Source organism: Gopherus flavomarginatus, chromosome 1 (assembly GCF_025201925.1).
Source record: "Gopherus flavomarginatus isolate rGopFla2 chromosome 1, rGopFla2.mat.asm, whole genome shotgun sequence".
In the NCBI taxonomy this organism is placed as follows: Eukaryota; Metazoa; Chordata; order Testudines; family Testudinidae; genus Gopherus; species Gopherus flavomarginatus.
In genome coordinates, this window is record NC_066617.1 from 103,851,089 (window position 1) to 103,869,277 (window position 18,189).

The window sequence follows — 18,189 nt, forward strand, 5'->3', positions numbered from 1 at the left end:
ATTGCTGCCAAAAGATTTTTTTTTTTAATTCCATTTTTTCAGTCGGCCACCAAACCAAAACACTGGTTATTTACACAGCTCTACCCAGTGCTCTCCATTTCATATATGTATCCTCTGGGTGAGCTCAGTGACCTGCTAACTCTTCCCTTTCTGGATACCTGCAGGGACTAGTTAGTTGGCAATTCCCTCCTCCTCATGTGGCAACTGACTGGCCTGCTCTCCTATTCTGTGTCACACCACTCCCCAAGTCTCCCTCAGATTTGGCAACACTGCACCTGCACCACCACCACCCCTGTTTCTCTCCCCTGACACACTTTCTTCAGAGCAGAGACAGAGCAGGGACACTACTCCTTTGCAGCAGGGCCACCTGGAGGGGGGGGCAAGTGGAGCAATTTGCCCCAGGCCCAGGGCTCCGCAGGGGCCCCCACGAGTTTTTTGGGGCCCCTGGAGCGGGGTCCTTCACTCGCTCCAGGGGGGCCAGAAAATTCTTGCGGGGCCGGGCCCTGGAGCTTCTTCCGCTCCCGGTCTTTGCCAGCGGAGGGGTCCTTTCGCTCCAGGGCGGAAGGACCCCCGCCGGTGAAATACCGCCGAAGCGCAACCCGGTCTTCGGCGGTAATTCGGCGGTGGGGGGCCCTTCCGTTCAGGGACCCACTGACGAAGTGCCCCAAAGACCGTGGCGGGGGTCCCCCGCCGCCAAACAGGGCCAGCTCTAGACATTTCGCCGCGCAGGGGGTGCCCTGTCGCTTGCCGGTCCCGTGGCTCCGGTGGATCTCCCGCAGGCATGCCTGCGGATGCTCCACCGGAGCCGCGGGACCAGCAGACCCTCCACAGGCACGCCTGCGGGAGGTCCACCGGAGCTGCCTGCCGCTGACGGCCCCAGGCCCCCGGAATCCTCTAGGCGGCCCTGCTCTGCAGTGCTCTCACATATCAAGTCTCTTTCTTATTTCTGGGGGCTGAGATGTTCCAGAATGGTAATATGGAATGGACAGAATTATAAATAGTAAATCCTTAAAACAAATGTTAAAATGGGTCCTGGATATTAAACAGGATCTCTTAATTACTCATAATAATGTTACTTTAGCTATATAAGGTATTGTTGCAAATCCCTTTTCCTTGCAATATACAATTTGCCTTGAAGATGTTCCTAAATAACTAACAGGCTATCAAGATGCACAACGTTCTTGCTTCATTGTTTCCTGGCATACTCAGAGATTTAAAACTCCCTTCTTACTTATATGTCGTCTCAAGCTTTCTTCTTTGTTTACTGTTAGCTGTGGCAGTATAAATAACATAAAAACAGGCAAAATGGATAGCTAGAGGAGAATGAAAAATGTGCATTCTAAAGTCTAATATGATACTTCATTATTTTTATGTGGGTCTAAAACTCAGTTTTTAAAGAAAAATTGAAGATACAAGTATCTTTCAGTCTTTGTATTTACAGGATTGTATTTAAAAGCTACTGTCCTTCAACACCCAGCTATAGCATTACTGCATATATGTACTGATTATTATTAGACAAATTATTAGAGAAAGGGTAGGACTAGAGGTTTGAGTACAAGGCTGGGAATGAGAAATTCACAAATTCTAATCTCAGCTCAGATATGACTCCCATTGTGACCTTGGGCTAATTACATACCTGCCTTAATTTTGCAAGCTGTAAAATGAGGAAAGTAATATGTATTTACTTACTTTCCAGGGCTATCATGAGGTTTAATTAGATGTCGGTCTACATTCAGCAGAGATGTGACGGGTTTTTGCAAAGGGAAACACTCACGGCATATGCTATTGCTCAATGGGAGTACGGATGGCAGAATCTAAGTACAGGTCTGTCGCATCTTACGTAAATTTAACATGTGCGATTTCAGCTTACGCAGTTAGCAAAGGCCCCCTCCCCCCAATTTTTAATACTGTACCTGTAGTGCGGGCAAATCTGCCCACCATTACACTCAATGTAATTTTGATTATATGCAATTTTTGTTTTACACACTGACTGCAGAACGTAACCTGAGCGTAAGATGCGACAGACCTGTACTGTTATTTAGTTAAAACAACAAAGCAATCAAAATAGTTATCAAGAGAATTGAAAAGAGAAAGATCATAATTAAGAAAGAAATTTTCTATCTATGCCATTAAAAGAAAAGTTCTTTTTGATTACAGTCTTCAGCCAATAACTCTAAAGTTATGAATGAGAAGCTATTTTCATTTTAAGCCTTGATTCTTAGGGGGATAACGTTTCTTTTTCTTTTCAAAGGGTCCTTTTAATTGAAAACTTTCACATTTGTTCTCAACTCAAAAGATTCATTTTAATTTAGAAAATTTGATAATATGCTAGTGGGCCACTGTTAGAGTTACCAGAGCATGGAAAAATGTTCTTCCAATTATTAATACATTTTCAGATGCCTTTCTGTGCTCAAAATGTTTCATATTTATATCTTCAGTTAAAATGGCCCTCGTCTTCAGTGAGCACAGTACTTTTAACATGTGGGTCCTGATTCCGGACTGGGATCCAATAGTATGGATCCTTGTACCAATGAAGTTAATGGCACATGGCTCCACACTGGCACACAGGTCCATGCTGGTGGTGGATTCCAGTTATCAGAGCCGTAGTTAAATTTAAATGTTTGAACATCGCATACTGTCTACACACAACCTGGTACTTTTTATTTAAATTAAAGGATAAGTCCTCCTCTCACTTATGCAGTCCAGTATAACTGATTTGACTAGAGTTGGAACTGTCTGAGAGGAAAATTTAGCTTACATTTTTAACATACCAAGATTTCAATGCTCCAGTCTACACAGGTGAATGGGGAAAAATATCAATATTTGAATGTGCAATCCCTCTTCTACCTTTTTGTTTTAAAAATACTGACAAAAATTTAAAAGCCTACATTAATGCAATTAATGATTGATATTTTAAAAGCAAAGATTCAGAGTAATGGTTCTTATAGGAACTCTAACTCTGATACACTGCACAGATATTTTGGCATAACAATTGACACTATACAGTGATATAAATACACTGAAAGAAACCAGAGTTACAATTGCTTTGGGGAGTACAACTTTGAATGTTCTGCATTATGTGTTATGTCTGTTGATGTTGCATTAACAGAGTTTTCTGCATTTTAAAAAATAGAGCAATCACAAGGACAGCTTAAGTCTAGCTTGATAAATTAGAGTTAGCATACAGCACAAGCTCAGCAAGGATATACTATCTGACAGCTGAGCTACAAATACTGCCTAAGATATTTTCCATAACATGTGCAATCTAGCATATTGCTGGCAGCTGCCAATACCATTATTTTTGAAGAGATTAAAAAATTGGAAAGCTTGGTGTTTAGGATGGAAGGATAAAAAGAGATACAAAAGCTGAACTTAGGACTTTCTTTTTCCAGTCCCTGGGTGAAATCACTGAAGTCAACTGGGGTTTTACCACTGACTTCAACAGGGCCAGGATTTCACCATCAGCTAAACTATGAGGTAATTTAGTTGTTATTCATCTACGTGCCTGACCATTTGCAATTGCTCCAGTATTCTTGGCCTTTTCCCAGGCTTGGTCTACCAAAAGATTTTGGACTGGTATCAGAACTTCAGTAAGGTGCATGACTTTTTTACCAAAATAGTTATATCTGTACAACCCCTACTGTGGATGCAATTAAACCAGCATAATGGTGTCTAATACCTGTTCATTTCATTCCTACTCCACACTCGCCAAGGGGTTGTATTGCTTTAACTATACCGGTATAGCTTAAAGCCATACAACTTTTGTGTGTAGACAAGACTTGGGATATTATTCAGATTGAGAATGGTTTGGGGAGCATTCATCAAAATTAATGCACCACACACTACAATTCCAGCATGCATGGAAGGAAGGTGGGAATGCAATAAACCAAACTGACCCATGGGGCTTCGTAAGGGATTTCTCAATGTTTAAGGAATTAAAAAAAAAATTGTATTGAAAAGGGGACAGGAACCAAACAAGGACCTAGCAAGTCAATCAAGGCTGGAAAGGAAGAAACAAAGGCAACCAAGCAGTACATTGAGTTAATGCTTGCCCACGGAAGAAGGAGAGAAGAAATACTAGAGAGGAAGCACTGTAAGTTGATGAACAAAATTAATGAATGGTTCTAAAATGGCTGAGCTTCTGATCTGCCTTTTTCAATGAGTTGTTAATGAGGAAAGAAATTCTATAGAGAGTTAGGGAGTAATGAGGACCTTGTCAATACAGCTGCGGATAAAAAGTGGGTAAGGGACTACTTAGGAAAAAGAAACGTTGCACAATCTGCAAACACAGATACTGTGCCTCTCAGGTTCTTAAAGAACTACTATCAATAATTTAGGAAGCATTAGAGACTTGAATAGGGATCACAGAAGCAAAACAGAAACGAACAGATCTTTTTATTTAAAAAAAAAAAAGAGAATTTTTTTCCCCCCAATAATTACTTTCTGAGCCATCTTTCGCCCGTCTATATTTAATCCCTGGTAAAATAATGGAACAATTTGACCAAAATAATCAGCAAGCATCTACAGGAGGAACAATAAAACAACAGGTTTAATAGAGGACAACTCATACCAAGACAAATGTGATTAAAATTACAAAGGGACTGATTCTACCATCCTTACTCCACCAGTATTGTCTGTGCTTTCAATGGGACTACTTGTAAAGTACTACTCAGTTCACCCTTGTGAGAGGGTAAGCAAACGAGGTTTGATTCTCCACTCCATCCAAGCTCTGATTGGACAGAGTGGAGTGTGAGCCGCAGGCAGATGGCTGTGGCTCCCTGATTCAGAGACATCCAGTATCAGCACAAGTTGGGGCTGCAGAGAAACAGCCCTAATCTATACCAGTGTAGGATTGGGTTTAGTGGAGTGCCATTCCAGCAGGCCTCTTCCCCTCCCCTTCCCATCCCACCCATGTCTCACCATGCAATACCCCAACACACCTCCTTCTCTCCCTTACATCAAGGGTGCAGGAAGAGCAGTGCCACTTCCAATAGATCTCTGCCAGCAGCAAGCTCTCATTCACTGACCTTCTCTGGGCTCCTATGCAGCACAAAGTGGCCTTAGTGGGCCAGAGAATCTGGCCCAAGTCCTTTGCACCACTTAAATCCCACTTAAGACCTATATAAGGGTAACAGAATCAGAGGTGGCAGGCACAGAGTCATAGTACTGCCCATCCTCTGCCCACTTGCTTGACATGAAACTTCTGCTCTCCCTCACAAGTGCCTGAAGCCGTGGCAAGTCCACTCCATCCATGCAGATGGTGCAAAGGGCCTGACTCCCCTGATGGCCATATAGGACCAGGCATGATCTAGTCCTAAATAAACATAACTAAAACATGACAGACAAACAGAGAAGCAGTATTGCCATCCATTTGCTTTTTTTTGTTATACGCAATGTATACAGTGATTAAATTAATTATACATACATTAAATACATGGCTTGCTGTCATTTGAAGGCCTTGCAAAAGAAACATACTTCTAGGAGGGATCTGAATGTAGAGAGAGCGAGTTAACTGGAAGTGAAATTTACCTATGTGCAGACGGCCAGTACAAGGCCTATGCGCTAGTCAAGTCCCACTTAAGCCCATACTCAAAATAGGATGTGTGTGGTGTATCGGCTCTGTGGGGGCTGACTGGATGGGGTTCATTTCATTCAAAAACTGTCATCCTTCTGCCTTCAAATTCACCATCGGTGCATCAGGAGAGGATGGGTGTTCTGTGAAGGGTGCACCCAGGGCCAGCGCTTCCATTAGGCAACCCTAGGCGGTTGCCTAAGGCGCCAGGATTCGGGGGGGCGGCATTTTGTGCACTCCCCACAGGAGCTTCCGGTTCCACTCCCGTCGCGCTGCCGAAGAAGGACCTTCTGTCAAGTGCCACGAAAAGCAGTAACAGGCAATTGAGCAGCTCAATGACTGCCGCTGTCGCCTGCGGCATTTCGGTGGAGTGTCCTTCTTCGGCAGCACGACGGGAGTGGATCTGGAAGCTCCCGCACGACCCGTGGAGAGCACAAAAGATACCGCCCCCCGAATTCTGCCTAAGGCACCAGAAACCATGGCGCCACTCCTGGATGCACCATGACAGACATAGACTTAGCATGAAAGAAGGTGTGAAATTGAGAATAGGAAGGCATAAGGGGCACTTGGAGCATCAATAGGGAGAGTAGTATGAAATGAGAGTAGAGGTGGAGGAAGGAGAAGAATTATGTAGAATGGAGTCTTCCGTGAGAGGATGGACGAAGTTTTTGAAGTGTATTCATATCTTTAACATATAATAAAGACTATTCCAATAAAATACAAGATGTTTAAGCAAAAATTGCATAATTAGGCACATGCATCACTTTTTATAGCTTATTTAATTGCATAGGCCACTCAAGACCAAGATGACAACTGCTATTGTACTACCAACCAACCAGCCAATTGATTGACCCAGTATTTCAAATTCCTTTCAAACATTCAAAAAATCATGAGGTTGGCCTAAAAATAATAAGACTGAAAAACAACAAATGTGGAGGTCTATTTATTAGTCTTCTGGTTTTCGAGCCCTTAGGATATACTCAGATCATATTTTCCAGCTTCTCTTCAAAATGAATGCTAGATACTTGCTTTTTTATTTAAACTAATAAACACTGAGATTCTCATATAATCCCATGACTCCAAAAGCTGAGGCTTTATGAAAAAAACCCACCAAACCTCGGGAGACTCCTAATAAAACTGTGAGAGTTGGCAATACTCTTCCCCCCTCTACTTAATATAGTCTATTAAGATAAATATACTGCACTCATCTAGTTGAGTACAGAGAAATACTACATAAATACAATGGGCCAGATTTATTCAAAGGTAAAATCTGATCCTACATATCTAGACTGTAAACTCTTTGGGGAAGGCACCATCTTTTTGGTATGTGTTTGTGAAGCACTTAGCACAATGGGGTTGGTGTCCTAGATGTTACCACAATACAAATAACAATCAAGACTACAACCCAGATTCTCTGCTACATGCAGCTTCTGCAGCAGAGGGAGCAGGAAGAGCCATGAGGGACCAGAGCTGCAGCTCCTTCAGTCCCTAGATCAGGGGCTGGCAACCTTTCAGAAGTACTGTGCTGAGTCTTCATTTATTCACTCTAATTTAAGGTTCTGCGTGCCAGTCATACATTTTAACGTTTTTAGAAGGTCTCTTTCTATAAGTCTATAATATATAACTAAACTATTGTTATATGTAAAGGAAATAAGGTTTTTAAAATGTTTAAGAAGCTTCATTTAAAATTAAATTAAAATGCAGAGCCCCCCGGACCAGTGGCCTTGAGCTGGGCAGTGTGAGCGCCACTGAAAATCAGCTCGCGTGCCACCTTAGGCACGCGTGTCATAGGTTGCCTACCCCTGCCCTAGATTGTTCAATGCCAATACCTGTGTATTTTAGAGAAGCCTAAGAGGTTCTCTAAACTGAGCAGCCAGTATAGCTTCCAAGACGCCACCTACAAGATGAGCATGGCTAGAGCACAATGCACTCTGGCCACATCATCTTCCTATTTGTCTCTGCACTCAGCATGACCCTTATATTGGGATGGGAAGAGAGTGGCATTGGCTTCATGACACCTGAGGACTCCAGCATGCCAGGGAAATTTTCCTATGTCCAGATCCACTCAGTTTCTGGCTCCTTTACCCCAACAGAGTGACAACAAAGGGGCCAGAGAAGAGGCAGAAAATCTAGCCCTACGTTTTCTTCTTTTTATTGTTTGCCAACATAAAAGCAATTGAACAGCATTAGAAGAAGAGAGAATCTGGAACATAGATAAATTAAAGCACAAGAATTAGGACTGTTAAATACAAAAACCTCATGTTTTAACAATCCTATTCCCTCAGAAGTCATAAAAACACATAATGAAAACTGAACATACTAGAGATAAGTCACCAGCCATAAAGAGTGACTGCATAATAAGCAATACCACTGCTATTCTTCAGTGGCAAATTAAAAGGGAAGCTTTTCAAAGCACTAAATAGACGTCAGCTTAACCAATCTCTTCTGTGGGGCAGCACAAGATGGTTATATACAGTTGACACTGTATGTTATAGAACATACTTCAGCGCAAAATACTTGGGCATATGTTTTACTCTGTCTCACTTCCACTTGTGTTTTCTGGTACTAACTACTAAAACATGTTTGATTAGGCAATAGAAGGAATCTCTGCTCTTTCCAAAATTAACCACAAGCTTCTGGCAACACCACAGAGTACTTACTCTGGCTCTAACCACAGTTGCTAAATGGGCCTTGCAAAGAAAGATAGTTTGCCAGAGTATAAAAAATACAAAATTGCCTTGGGTTTTATGTAATATTTATTTGAACTGCTAAAAAATATTATATATATAACAGATCATTTTAGAAAAGGGAAAAAAACATGAAAACAAATTTTAAAAGAGAATTGTTCAAACATTCTGTCCTTTTGCATTTAACATTGAGAAGTCTTTAGAAATCTTAGAAAACTGGGGCTTGATCCTGCAGTTCTTATTCACATGGGTACTCCCACTGAAATCAGTGGTATTACTCATCTCAGAAAGGTCTGTAGAATCAGGCCCTTTTATAGTGGTAGGGAGATTCTTTAACTCTGTTCACTATAATACCTTTCCATGCAGTATTGCTAACCCCAACCATTCAAAATGCATGTTAGCCCCCCTCTCCTGACCTCCCAAAAATCAAAAGACTGGCTGAAAAATCCTGAGATTTTAAAAAATAAGTGTAGAGTTCTTTTTATTTCACTTCTGATTTTTTCGCATCTAGGGTCACATCTTCCAGCTCTTCTCTACAACCATGGGTGTTAGAATTTTACTTTTTCTTTATATTGTAACTGAAAGTTGAAATTCTCATGACTTCAGGAGCTGGGGATGTAAGAAAAACACCAAATATCTCAGAGCTTATAACAGGACAAGAGTTGGCAACACTGAAAGTGGTCCCTGTTTAAATTTCTTGCATAGTCAAGAAAAATGACCTAAGATTCCTCACTCCGCCCCACAGTTTAACCAAGGTACTATGGGTGAAATGCTGGTTCCGCTAAAGTCAGTGGCCTAAGTCCCATTGACTTCAATAGGCCCAGAATTCCCACCTTATGCTGTTTTGTATAAATGAATACCAGATAGTTTCAGTCAGGACAGCATATTGCACATCCTTGGCCTTTTTTGGCCACATTTTCAAATTTGTTCTGCCGTACACAAACTCTATATTTTAATGTCCAATCAAGTAATTAGATGTGCAATTGTCCATTTGTGTATGCAAATGAGAGTTTCCCACATACATACTTTGAAATGCAATTGTGGAGGCCAGCCTGAAACTTTGGCTTAGCTGGCATGGTGGCAAGACCTACAGAAGTTAAGAAAATGTTAATAATTTGCACGTTCAGGCACTTTACAAACATTAATTAATCCTCAAGTGACCCGTATGAGGTAGGCATAGATGAGGAAACTAAAGTAAGGAAGTTTCATGATTTGCCTAAGGCCACAAAAGGAGTCAGAGCTGGGACTTACAACTCAGGCATTTCTGGTTCCTCAACAATAGAGAATATTCCTTTCTTAATTGCACAATTGTTTCATTTAAATTTTGCAGTGGAATGATCTAGAGTTTACAGCAGTGTTTCCTTCTCCCCAGCTTCTTAGGACACTGAGTTGACATCTAGCCTGTCATTCTCTTTCTACCTTTGCTTTCTACCTCTAGTTTTCATCAAAAGCTGTATTAAAAGCAATATGGCCAGCATCTCCATCCTCCCAAAAATCATGCATCACCTACCAGCCTGGAGAATGGAAGCCCCAAGGTTACTCCTGAATGCAAGTATGAGTCATGCCTGTGGAATCAGTATAATCAGTATAGCTGTTGCACAATATGTTTAACAGCCTGTCCTTTATATACAACATTCTATTCATTCTCCACTTTCCAAATTACCGTTGTCGAATCCCATTGATTTGTAGAAAAACACATTTAAACCCAAACCTGTTAGGTAGAAATAGAACCTCTAATTTTCCTTTCCAAAATACAGAACAGCCAAGAGACAAAGAAAGAAAAAGGAAATCTCTACAAAATACACATCTGGAACCAATCTGCTGTATGTTGCCACTGGTTGTCACTTCTGATATATACTGGGTCAGCAATGGAGCACTTCATTGCAGGAGAAATTTATTTCAAGGTGATCCTAACCAAAACGGACTGCACTGAAACATATTTGGCATAGCCTGTAATTATCAATTAGCCAGCAATGCTGATTAATAAGATATCTTTATAAATATATTAAATATTGCAAATAAGATCTTACCTTTCAATCTGCAGCGTAACTTTTGAAGGCTCAACATTAGGGTTTTCCCATTCCATCTGTGGACAATGCATAAAGTAACAGAGAGTATACAAAGCCTCGGGTTCCCAGTATAGCGATCCCTGCTTGTGGTGCATTGGAGTGCCGTTGCCATGTTGCTTTGAGTTGAGTGGCTGGAGGTGATGCATTGCTCGAGACACCAGATCACCTGAGAAGGAAAAATTTGATGACTACTAAAACTGTAATTTTTATTTCTCCTTCTCTAATCCACTTTACTTCTCCCCCGGTAGTTTTCAAATAAAAGGATATGGCAAACTCTTTTTGCTTTCCAGTTAAAATATCATGAACAGAAAAGTGACAGAACAGGTGTGTGTTCATTATTCATCTTCAACATCAAGTTAGTTTGGCTGCTACAGTAGTTCATCTGCTGAGGAAGTTTATATACTGTGGTGATGTATATGGGTTGCAGACAAGACCATAAGGGCCTAGGGGAGAATTCTTCTGGGGAAGACACTTCAATTACCATAAGCAACCCTATACTGGCCCCCTCACAAGTCCTGGTGCAGAGGGCATGGTTATAGTCAATGGCAGCGCTGAAAACCTGTCATAATCCCAGGGCTGTATACATTTATGGTGGAGGCTATTTACGTCCCCAGAGCAGAGCAAAATCTCAAGGGCACAAACCTACCTTCGTCCCTTCTCCAAGGGCTGTTCTTTCATTAGTTACCCACACAAAGTAACACTGAAATCCAATTATTGATGGAGCGTAAGATGGCAACCAAAACGCACAGAGAACAACATGAGTCCATGTTGAGGGAAATTTTGGACACAGACATTGTGGCAAAGCCCTGCTTTTACAAAACAATCCATATCATCTTTAAAAGAGGGAAAGGGCTTCACACCACCACTGGAAAAGCAAAACAAAAACAGAAAAACACCCTTCCAGACCTTCCCACCATTCTAGAATCACACATTTAAAACCAGCATTTGGCCACATCATTCTGTGTATATCACTCTCCCTGACCACAAGCGTGGACTTAATTGCTGTACGGCATGTAGAGCATCAACAACATGTTTAAATATTCACTCTCTTACAGGAAATGTGGAACCCCATTCAGTGTATATTAAAAGTTCAGGGACAGGTGTCCTCATCAATTTGAAAGCTGTCATTGCTAGCTTTCAGCTGGTACTAAAAATGATAATATTAGACACGGAGCTTATGTCACACCCTAATAGAAAAACACAGATTCAGAATCAGATGGCTTATTTTGGTATTGTGAAAAGGAATCAGATGCATTCCGACGGGTTGCTCCTGGTAAACAATACGATCCAGTGCACAGTATTCGTTTTCCTTTTTACTGAACACATACGGCCAAATTCCAACCTCAGTTCCAGAGGCGTAACTCCCATTAACTTCAGTGGGAATTGTGTCTGTGTAACAGAGCAGAGTAGGGCCCCAAGGCTCTGACAGACAATGGTTAAAATCCTATCAGAAATGTTTAACAGAAATAGAACATGTGCACCTGGACTAGGCCTTAAAAGATGTTAGCAAATGAGAATACTGTGCAGTAGAATCACTCAAGCAATGTAGGGAACTAGAGAACAGAATATAGCCCATTAGAAGGCTTTCACTGTTTCTCTGACTGTGTGGCTCTCTAAGTTTCTTCTGACAAGATATGGAAAATAAATTATGACATGCAGAAAGTGATCTGATCTGCTTGCTTCATTGATTAGTAGATAGACAAGCAGGCTCAAAGGAAATCTAGAAATGAAGTCCCTCTCCAAACATTGTACTGATATTAATTAAGTCTCACAACTCCTCTGTGAGGTAGGTAAATTTTATAGCATTTTTTTGGGTAGTGACCCCTGACTTGAAGGCAAAAAATCAGCTTTGGCTATAACTCTGTTTTCACATGCTCAGATCATTCCGGAAAGTCTTCTTTTGGATTGAAATGTTTTCAAAATTGGTCTCTGTTCAAAAGGGCTTTTTTTTTAAATTGAAGTCTGAGCAAAATCCCTTCAGTTGTTTTTGAGTTCTACAGCAGAGAGAAAAAATGGTTTAAAAATTATTGTCACACTTTGTCCCCCATGCAGGGGACTCAAATAATTGCTGAACACTGAAACTTGGAAAGAAATACTCACTGAGGTGTGAGTATATGACCAAGTTTGGGATGGGGTAGAGGGAAGGGGAAAGGTTGGATAAAAAATTTACAAGCAAATTAAAAAGATCAGTGGGGATTTATTAAGATTTTTTGCCCACTGAAGTTTCACCCCTTTTATGACATTAGAATGCACCACCTCTGAACAGCCTAGACTGGTACAGACTGCTGCTGCGGCTGAGATAATTTGCACAAGGGAGGATATAAATGTTTCACTGAAAAATGCACAGCACAATCCTCCAAAAAACACAGTCGTAAAACCAGGAACAGAAGAAAACTGCTGGCACGAAAAAATTGCAGAGTCCATGATTTTAGGGTTTTGACAATTTTTGCTGCACTCTGCAATATTCTTCTGATTCAAAGCTTTCATTTAAAAATAGTTTCTGTTTTTTCCCACTGCTACAACATTGTCATTATTGGAACTAAGGGTATGTCTACACTACGGTGTTGGTGTCACTAGGCATAACCCTAGGTAACTCGGGTGGGTGGAAGACCATGAGTATCGATGAAGCCCTCCTGCACTAGGCCTCAATGAACCAATGTTCCTCCATGTTGAACTTTAATCGACCTAGAATGCCAGCAGCTGCAAAACTGTGGTGTAAGCAGTAAGCTATCAGGGGCAGCACAGCCCAAATTAGTTTAAAGCAGTAGTGATAAGGCCTGTGCACCTTTAGCAGAAGGACAAGATAACTTGCAGAAGGAAAACTTACTAACGAGCTGCCGTGGTCAAGACTACTTAATGCACCTGCGCTTACGTAATTGCTAGAGGGGAGGAAGGAGGAGAAGGGGGGGGGGGGGGAGAAAGAAGAAAGAGAAAAAAAACTTATAAAAAGGGAAAAGCCGCTTGTGTAGGGGTGCATGATTTGAGGCGTTTGTCTCCTTGCACTGCTTTGAGATCTCAAATAAAATTTGCTTGCTTCTCCACCCAGGTGTGTATTCATTGGCGCTACGCACTCTCGGCAACGAACCACTGTTGCTTGCCTCGGGCACCCTCTGTGTCGGCAACAACGGGATTATTCCAATTTTACAGAAACCGGTTTTGTAAAACAGAGTGTATAAAGTCGAGTGCACGCGGCCACACTAAGCACATTAATTCGGCGGTGTGTATCCATGTACCGAGGCTAGCGTCAATTTTTGGAGCGTTGCACTGTGGGTAGCTATCCCGTAGCTATCCCATAGTTCCTGCAGTCTCCCTCGCCCATTGGAATTCTGAGTTGAGACCCCAATGCATAATGGTGCAAAAACAGTGTCGCGGGTGATTCTGGGTAAATGTCGTCACTCATTCCTTCCTCCGTGAAAGCAATGGCAGACAATCATTTCGCACCCTTTTTCCCTGGATTGCCCTGGCAGATGCCATAGCACAGCAACCATGGAGCCCATTCAGTTTTTTTTTTACTGTCACTGTCTGTCTACTGGATGTTGCTAACAGACGCGGTACTGCAGCGCTATACAGCAGCATTCATTTGCCTTTGCAAGATAGCAGAGATGGTTATCAGTAGTTCTGTACCGTCTGCTGCGCCATTGTAAATTGGCGATGAGATGACAGTTATCAGTCGTTCTGTACCATCTGCTGCTGTCATGGGTGCCCCTGGCTGAGGTCGGCCGGGGGCGCAAAGACAAAAATGGGAATGACTCCCCGGGTCATTCCTTTATGGGTATCTAAAAATAGAGTCAGTCCTGCCTAGAATATGGTGCAAGCGTACTACAGGACCAGTGTACCAGAGAACCAGAGAGCACAGCCGCTCCGTGTCAGATCCCGCAGAAATGATGAGCTGCATGCCATTCTAGGTGGTGCCCCTGCAACAACCCCACCCGTTGCTTCCCTGCTCGCCCAACACTCCTGGGCTACTGTTGCAGTGTCCCCCCATTTGTGTGATGAAGTAATAAAGAATGCAGGAATAAGAAACACTGACTTGTTAGTGAGATAAAATGAGGGGGAGGCAGCCTCCAGCTGCTATGATAGTCCAGGCAGGACATTAAACAGTGCAGGGGAGAGGAGCCCAGCATGCCGCTGCTATGATAGTCCAGGCAGTACAGAATCTTTTCTTTACACATGAAAGGGAGGGGGCTGATGGAGCTCAGACGCCAGTTGCTATGATGAAGACGGTTACCAGCCATTCTGTACCATCTACTGGGAATGACCGGGAGTCAAACCTATTTCTACCCAGGCGCTCCCGGCCGATCTCACCTGAGACCAGCCAGGAGCACTCACGGGATGATGACAAGGACGGCTACCAGTCTTTTTGTACGATACCATCTGCCACTGGGGAAGGGGAGGGAGAGGATGCTGCTGTTCACTGCCGCTGCACCGTGTCTACTAGCACCATGCAGTAGACATACGGTGACATTGAAAAAAGTCAAGAAATGATTTTTTTCCCTTTTCTTTCATGGGGGGGAGGGGAGTAAATTAACGAGCTATACCTTGAACCACCCCGGACAATGTGTTTGACCCTACAGGCATTGGGAGCTCAGCCAAGAATGCAAATACTTTTCGGAGACTGCTGGGGACTATGGGATAGCTGGAGTCCTCAGTACCCCCTCCCTCCCTCCATGAGCGTCCATTTGATTCTTTGGCTTTCCGTTACGCTTGTCACGCAGCATTGTGCTGTGGACTCTATCATAGCCTGGAGAATTTTTTTAAATGCTTTGGCAGTTCGTCTTCTGTAATGGAGCTCTGATAGAACAGATTTGTCTCCCCATACAGCAGTCAGATTCAGTATCTCCCGCATGGTCCATGCTGGAGCTCTTTTTGGATTTGGGACTGCATCGCCACCTGTGCTGATCAGAGCTCCACACTGGGCAAGCAGGAAATGAAATTCAAAAGTTTGCGGGGCTTCTCCTGTCTACCTGGCCACTGCATCCGAGCTGAGACTGCTGTCCAGAGCGGTCACAATGGTCCACTGTGGGATACCGCCCGGAGGCCAATACCATCGATTAGTGGCCACACTAACCCTAATCCAATATGGTAATACCAATTTCAGCGCTACTCCTCTCGTTGGGGAGGAGTATAGAAACCGGTTTAAAGAGCCCTTTATATCGATATAAAGGGCCTCGTTGTGTGGATGGGTGCAGTATTAAATCGGTTTAATGCTGCTAAAATCGGTTTAAACGTGTAGTGTAGACCAGGCCTAACCCTGAAGCTCTTACATAATTCCCCCTGAAGTCAAGAAATAGTGTGTGTGAAAGGGCTGCAGGATCAGGTCCACAAGGAAAGAGATGTGCTTCTGAATAGATTATCCAGCTTTACATAAAATGTATCTACAAGCAAATAGCACAGCAGTAAATTTTGGAACTCACCCTGCCCTCATTCCCTTCACCTACAGGAGACGTAAGTTTCAAAGTCTGAGACCAATTTAAATGGTATCAATATTACCGAGTGTCAAATTATTTTTCCTCCTCTTAAAAAAAAAAATCCTGTTGAGGGCAACATTCAGATTTAAGAATTAAAATCAGAACAACATCAGAAAAAGAAAGCGCTTAAGCCAAATTCTGTCCTCATTTAGGTCCCGAACCAGCAAAGCACTTAAGTATGTGCTTAATTTAAGGACTTGATTAGTCCTATTAAAGAGGATCAGGGCTTTATATATCATACAACTCCACTGACTTCAATTCGGTTGAATGATAAATAAAGCAGGACAGAATTTAGTAGAAGATTCAGACAGCAACATTAATTCATCCACGTTGCACATCCTGCACTTTAAGGGCTATATATTTTATGACATATTCAGCATCAGATACTGAAAGAAGGGAAAAAAACAAATTAGAAGATACAACATTACAACACAGCCAGTTAATGTTGCTGAAGTAACTTAAGGTGAAATCCTGGCTCCATTGAAGTCAATGGCAAAACTCCTATTGATTTCAATGGGGCTAGGATTTCACCCTTTGGCTTCGGCATTTCCTATCTTCCATTTTATAAAATATATAAAATCACAACTTTAATGCTGAATTAATCTAGTTTTGTGTATTTAATTATGATTCAGTTATATTATACCAAGTACATATTGGACTCGAACTTGTTACTTCCCTGTGCCGCTGCTTCCCTGCCCAACCACATCTACTTAGGTTGTAAATTATTCAGGATGGAGACTGTTGCTTACTATGTGCATGTCTAGAGCCCGGAAGTGCCGACTTTCCACTTTCTCTGGGCGTGCTTGACCCCCACCCTGCCTCTTCCTACCCCCTCCCGAGTGCCCTGCTGTTGCTCTGCTCCTCCTCCCCAGCACCTCGTGGATGCCGCTGAACAGCTGATCGCAGCAGGCAGGAGGCGCTGGGAGGGAAGGGGAAGGCGCTGATTGGCAGTGCCATTGGTGGGTGGGAGGCACTGATCGGCGGGGTTGCTGGTGGGTGGTGAAAACCCACTTATTTTTTTCCTGTGGGTGCTCCAGCCCGAGAGCACTCATGGAGTTAGCAGCTATGCTAGAGCCTAGCGCAGTGGGGCACCAGTCTTGGCTGGAGCATCTGTATGTTATTGTAATACAAATAATGAATACAACTACTATTAAATTATTATTGCTTTTATAATGAAGCATTAAATAGAAAGTAATAATTTGTCAGTATTGTATATACCTCTTAGAGTACTGCTTTGGGTGCTACGTTTTCTTCTTCTTTTATGTTTTCTTCCAGCAATAGATACATACATAAAAATAGAGTAGTGATTTTAGGCCCTGATCCTGGCCACTTCCTCTGCATGAACAGGCCCACTAGCCTTCCCCTGAAGTCCCTGGCAGTCCATGCAGGCACATATGTCCGCTCACACAAAGCCAGTTGCAGGATGGGACCTGTCATCCTGTTCCCAATGGACAAGTTTGCATATCACTATCACAACAGGCTTACTTGGCCTGAGTCTCAGCAGAGCTGTCCAGGATTCAATCAGCCACAAAGTGAGAAATATTCTCCACTCCCCGAAGTGCTCCTTTTAGGGGCTGGTCTATAGTACAAATTGTATTGTGGCTGAACACGGTTGTGCAGAACTGAGTTAGCAAACATGATGGCTATCCTAACTTTGCAGTCAAGTATAGACCAGGATGAATCACATGTATCATTGTGTTAGCTATCTCCATTCTTCACAACCACGTTCAGTGACGGTAACGATTTGGAACGTAGAGTAGCTCTATCGCAGTGGCACCGGCTCTTGCAATTTTATCCTTCTCGTGATAACTGGTGTTTCATGGAGAGCTCCAGCTCTTGCAGACAATGATTATGTGAATATCTCAGATTTCATTTAACAAAAAAAGTAAGTTTCCACTCCTCATAATTGCAGAGAAAAGCTGGAAAACGTGACCCAAGTGCACGCAAGAAATCTCAATTTTTAAGCCAATCTCATGATTTTTAGGGGCCTGACTCATGATTTTTGAACATTTGGCATCTGTGCCAGGGAAAAGTATACTGCAGTGTGATGGAGTTTGTACTGCAGCTATCAGTGCTCTGCTCTTTCTGGGTATGTCTACCATGCACCTGGCAGCATGCCTCCCAGCCCAGGTAGATGGATTCATCATGTTAGATGGCCTTGAGCTAGTGCACTAAAAATAGCAGTGTAGATGTCCTGGCTCCAGTGTAAACTCAGGCTAGCCACCCAAGCTCAGACCAGGGGTCAGGTGGGATTGAAAGCCCAAGCTGCCACCCAAGCCACTATGGTCACACTGCTATTTTTAGTGTATTAGCTCAAGCCCATCTAGCTTGAGTCTATCTACCCGGGCTGGGAGGTTCACTTCCACCTGCAGTGTATTCCAACCCTCTGTGGC

General features: G+C 42.7%; 1 protein-coding gene across 2 annotated transcripts in view; it reads right to left on the reverse strand.

Annotated features, from left to right (window-relative positions):
- ABTB3 (ankyrin repeat and BTB domain containing 3) overlaps positions 1–18,189 on the reverse strand; it is a 325,425-nt gene that overhangs the window by 88,164 nt on the left and 219,072 nt on the right. For both annotated transcript variants that reach the window (XM_050926302.1, XM_050926291.1), the window contains exon 3: positions 10,290–10,494. In XM_050926302.1, coding sequence (XP_050782259.1) covers positions 10,290–10,494 — 205 coding nt within the window. The remainder of the gene's footprint in view (positions 1–10,289; positions 10,495–18,189) is intronic.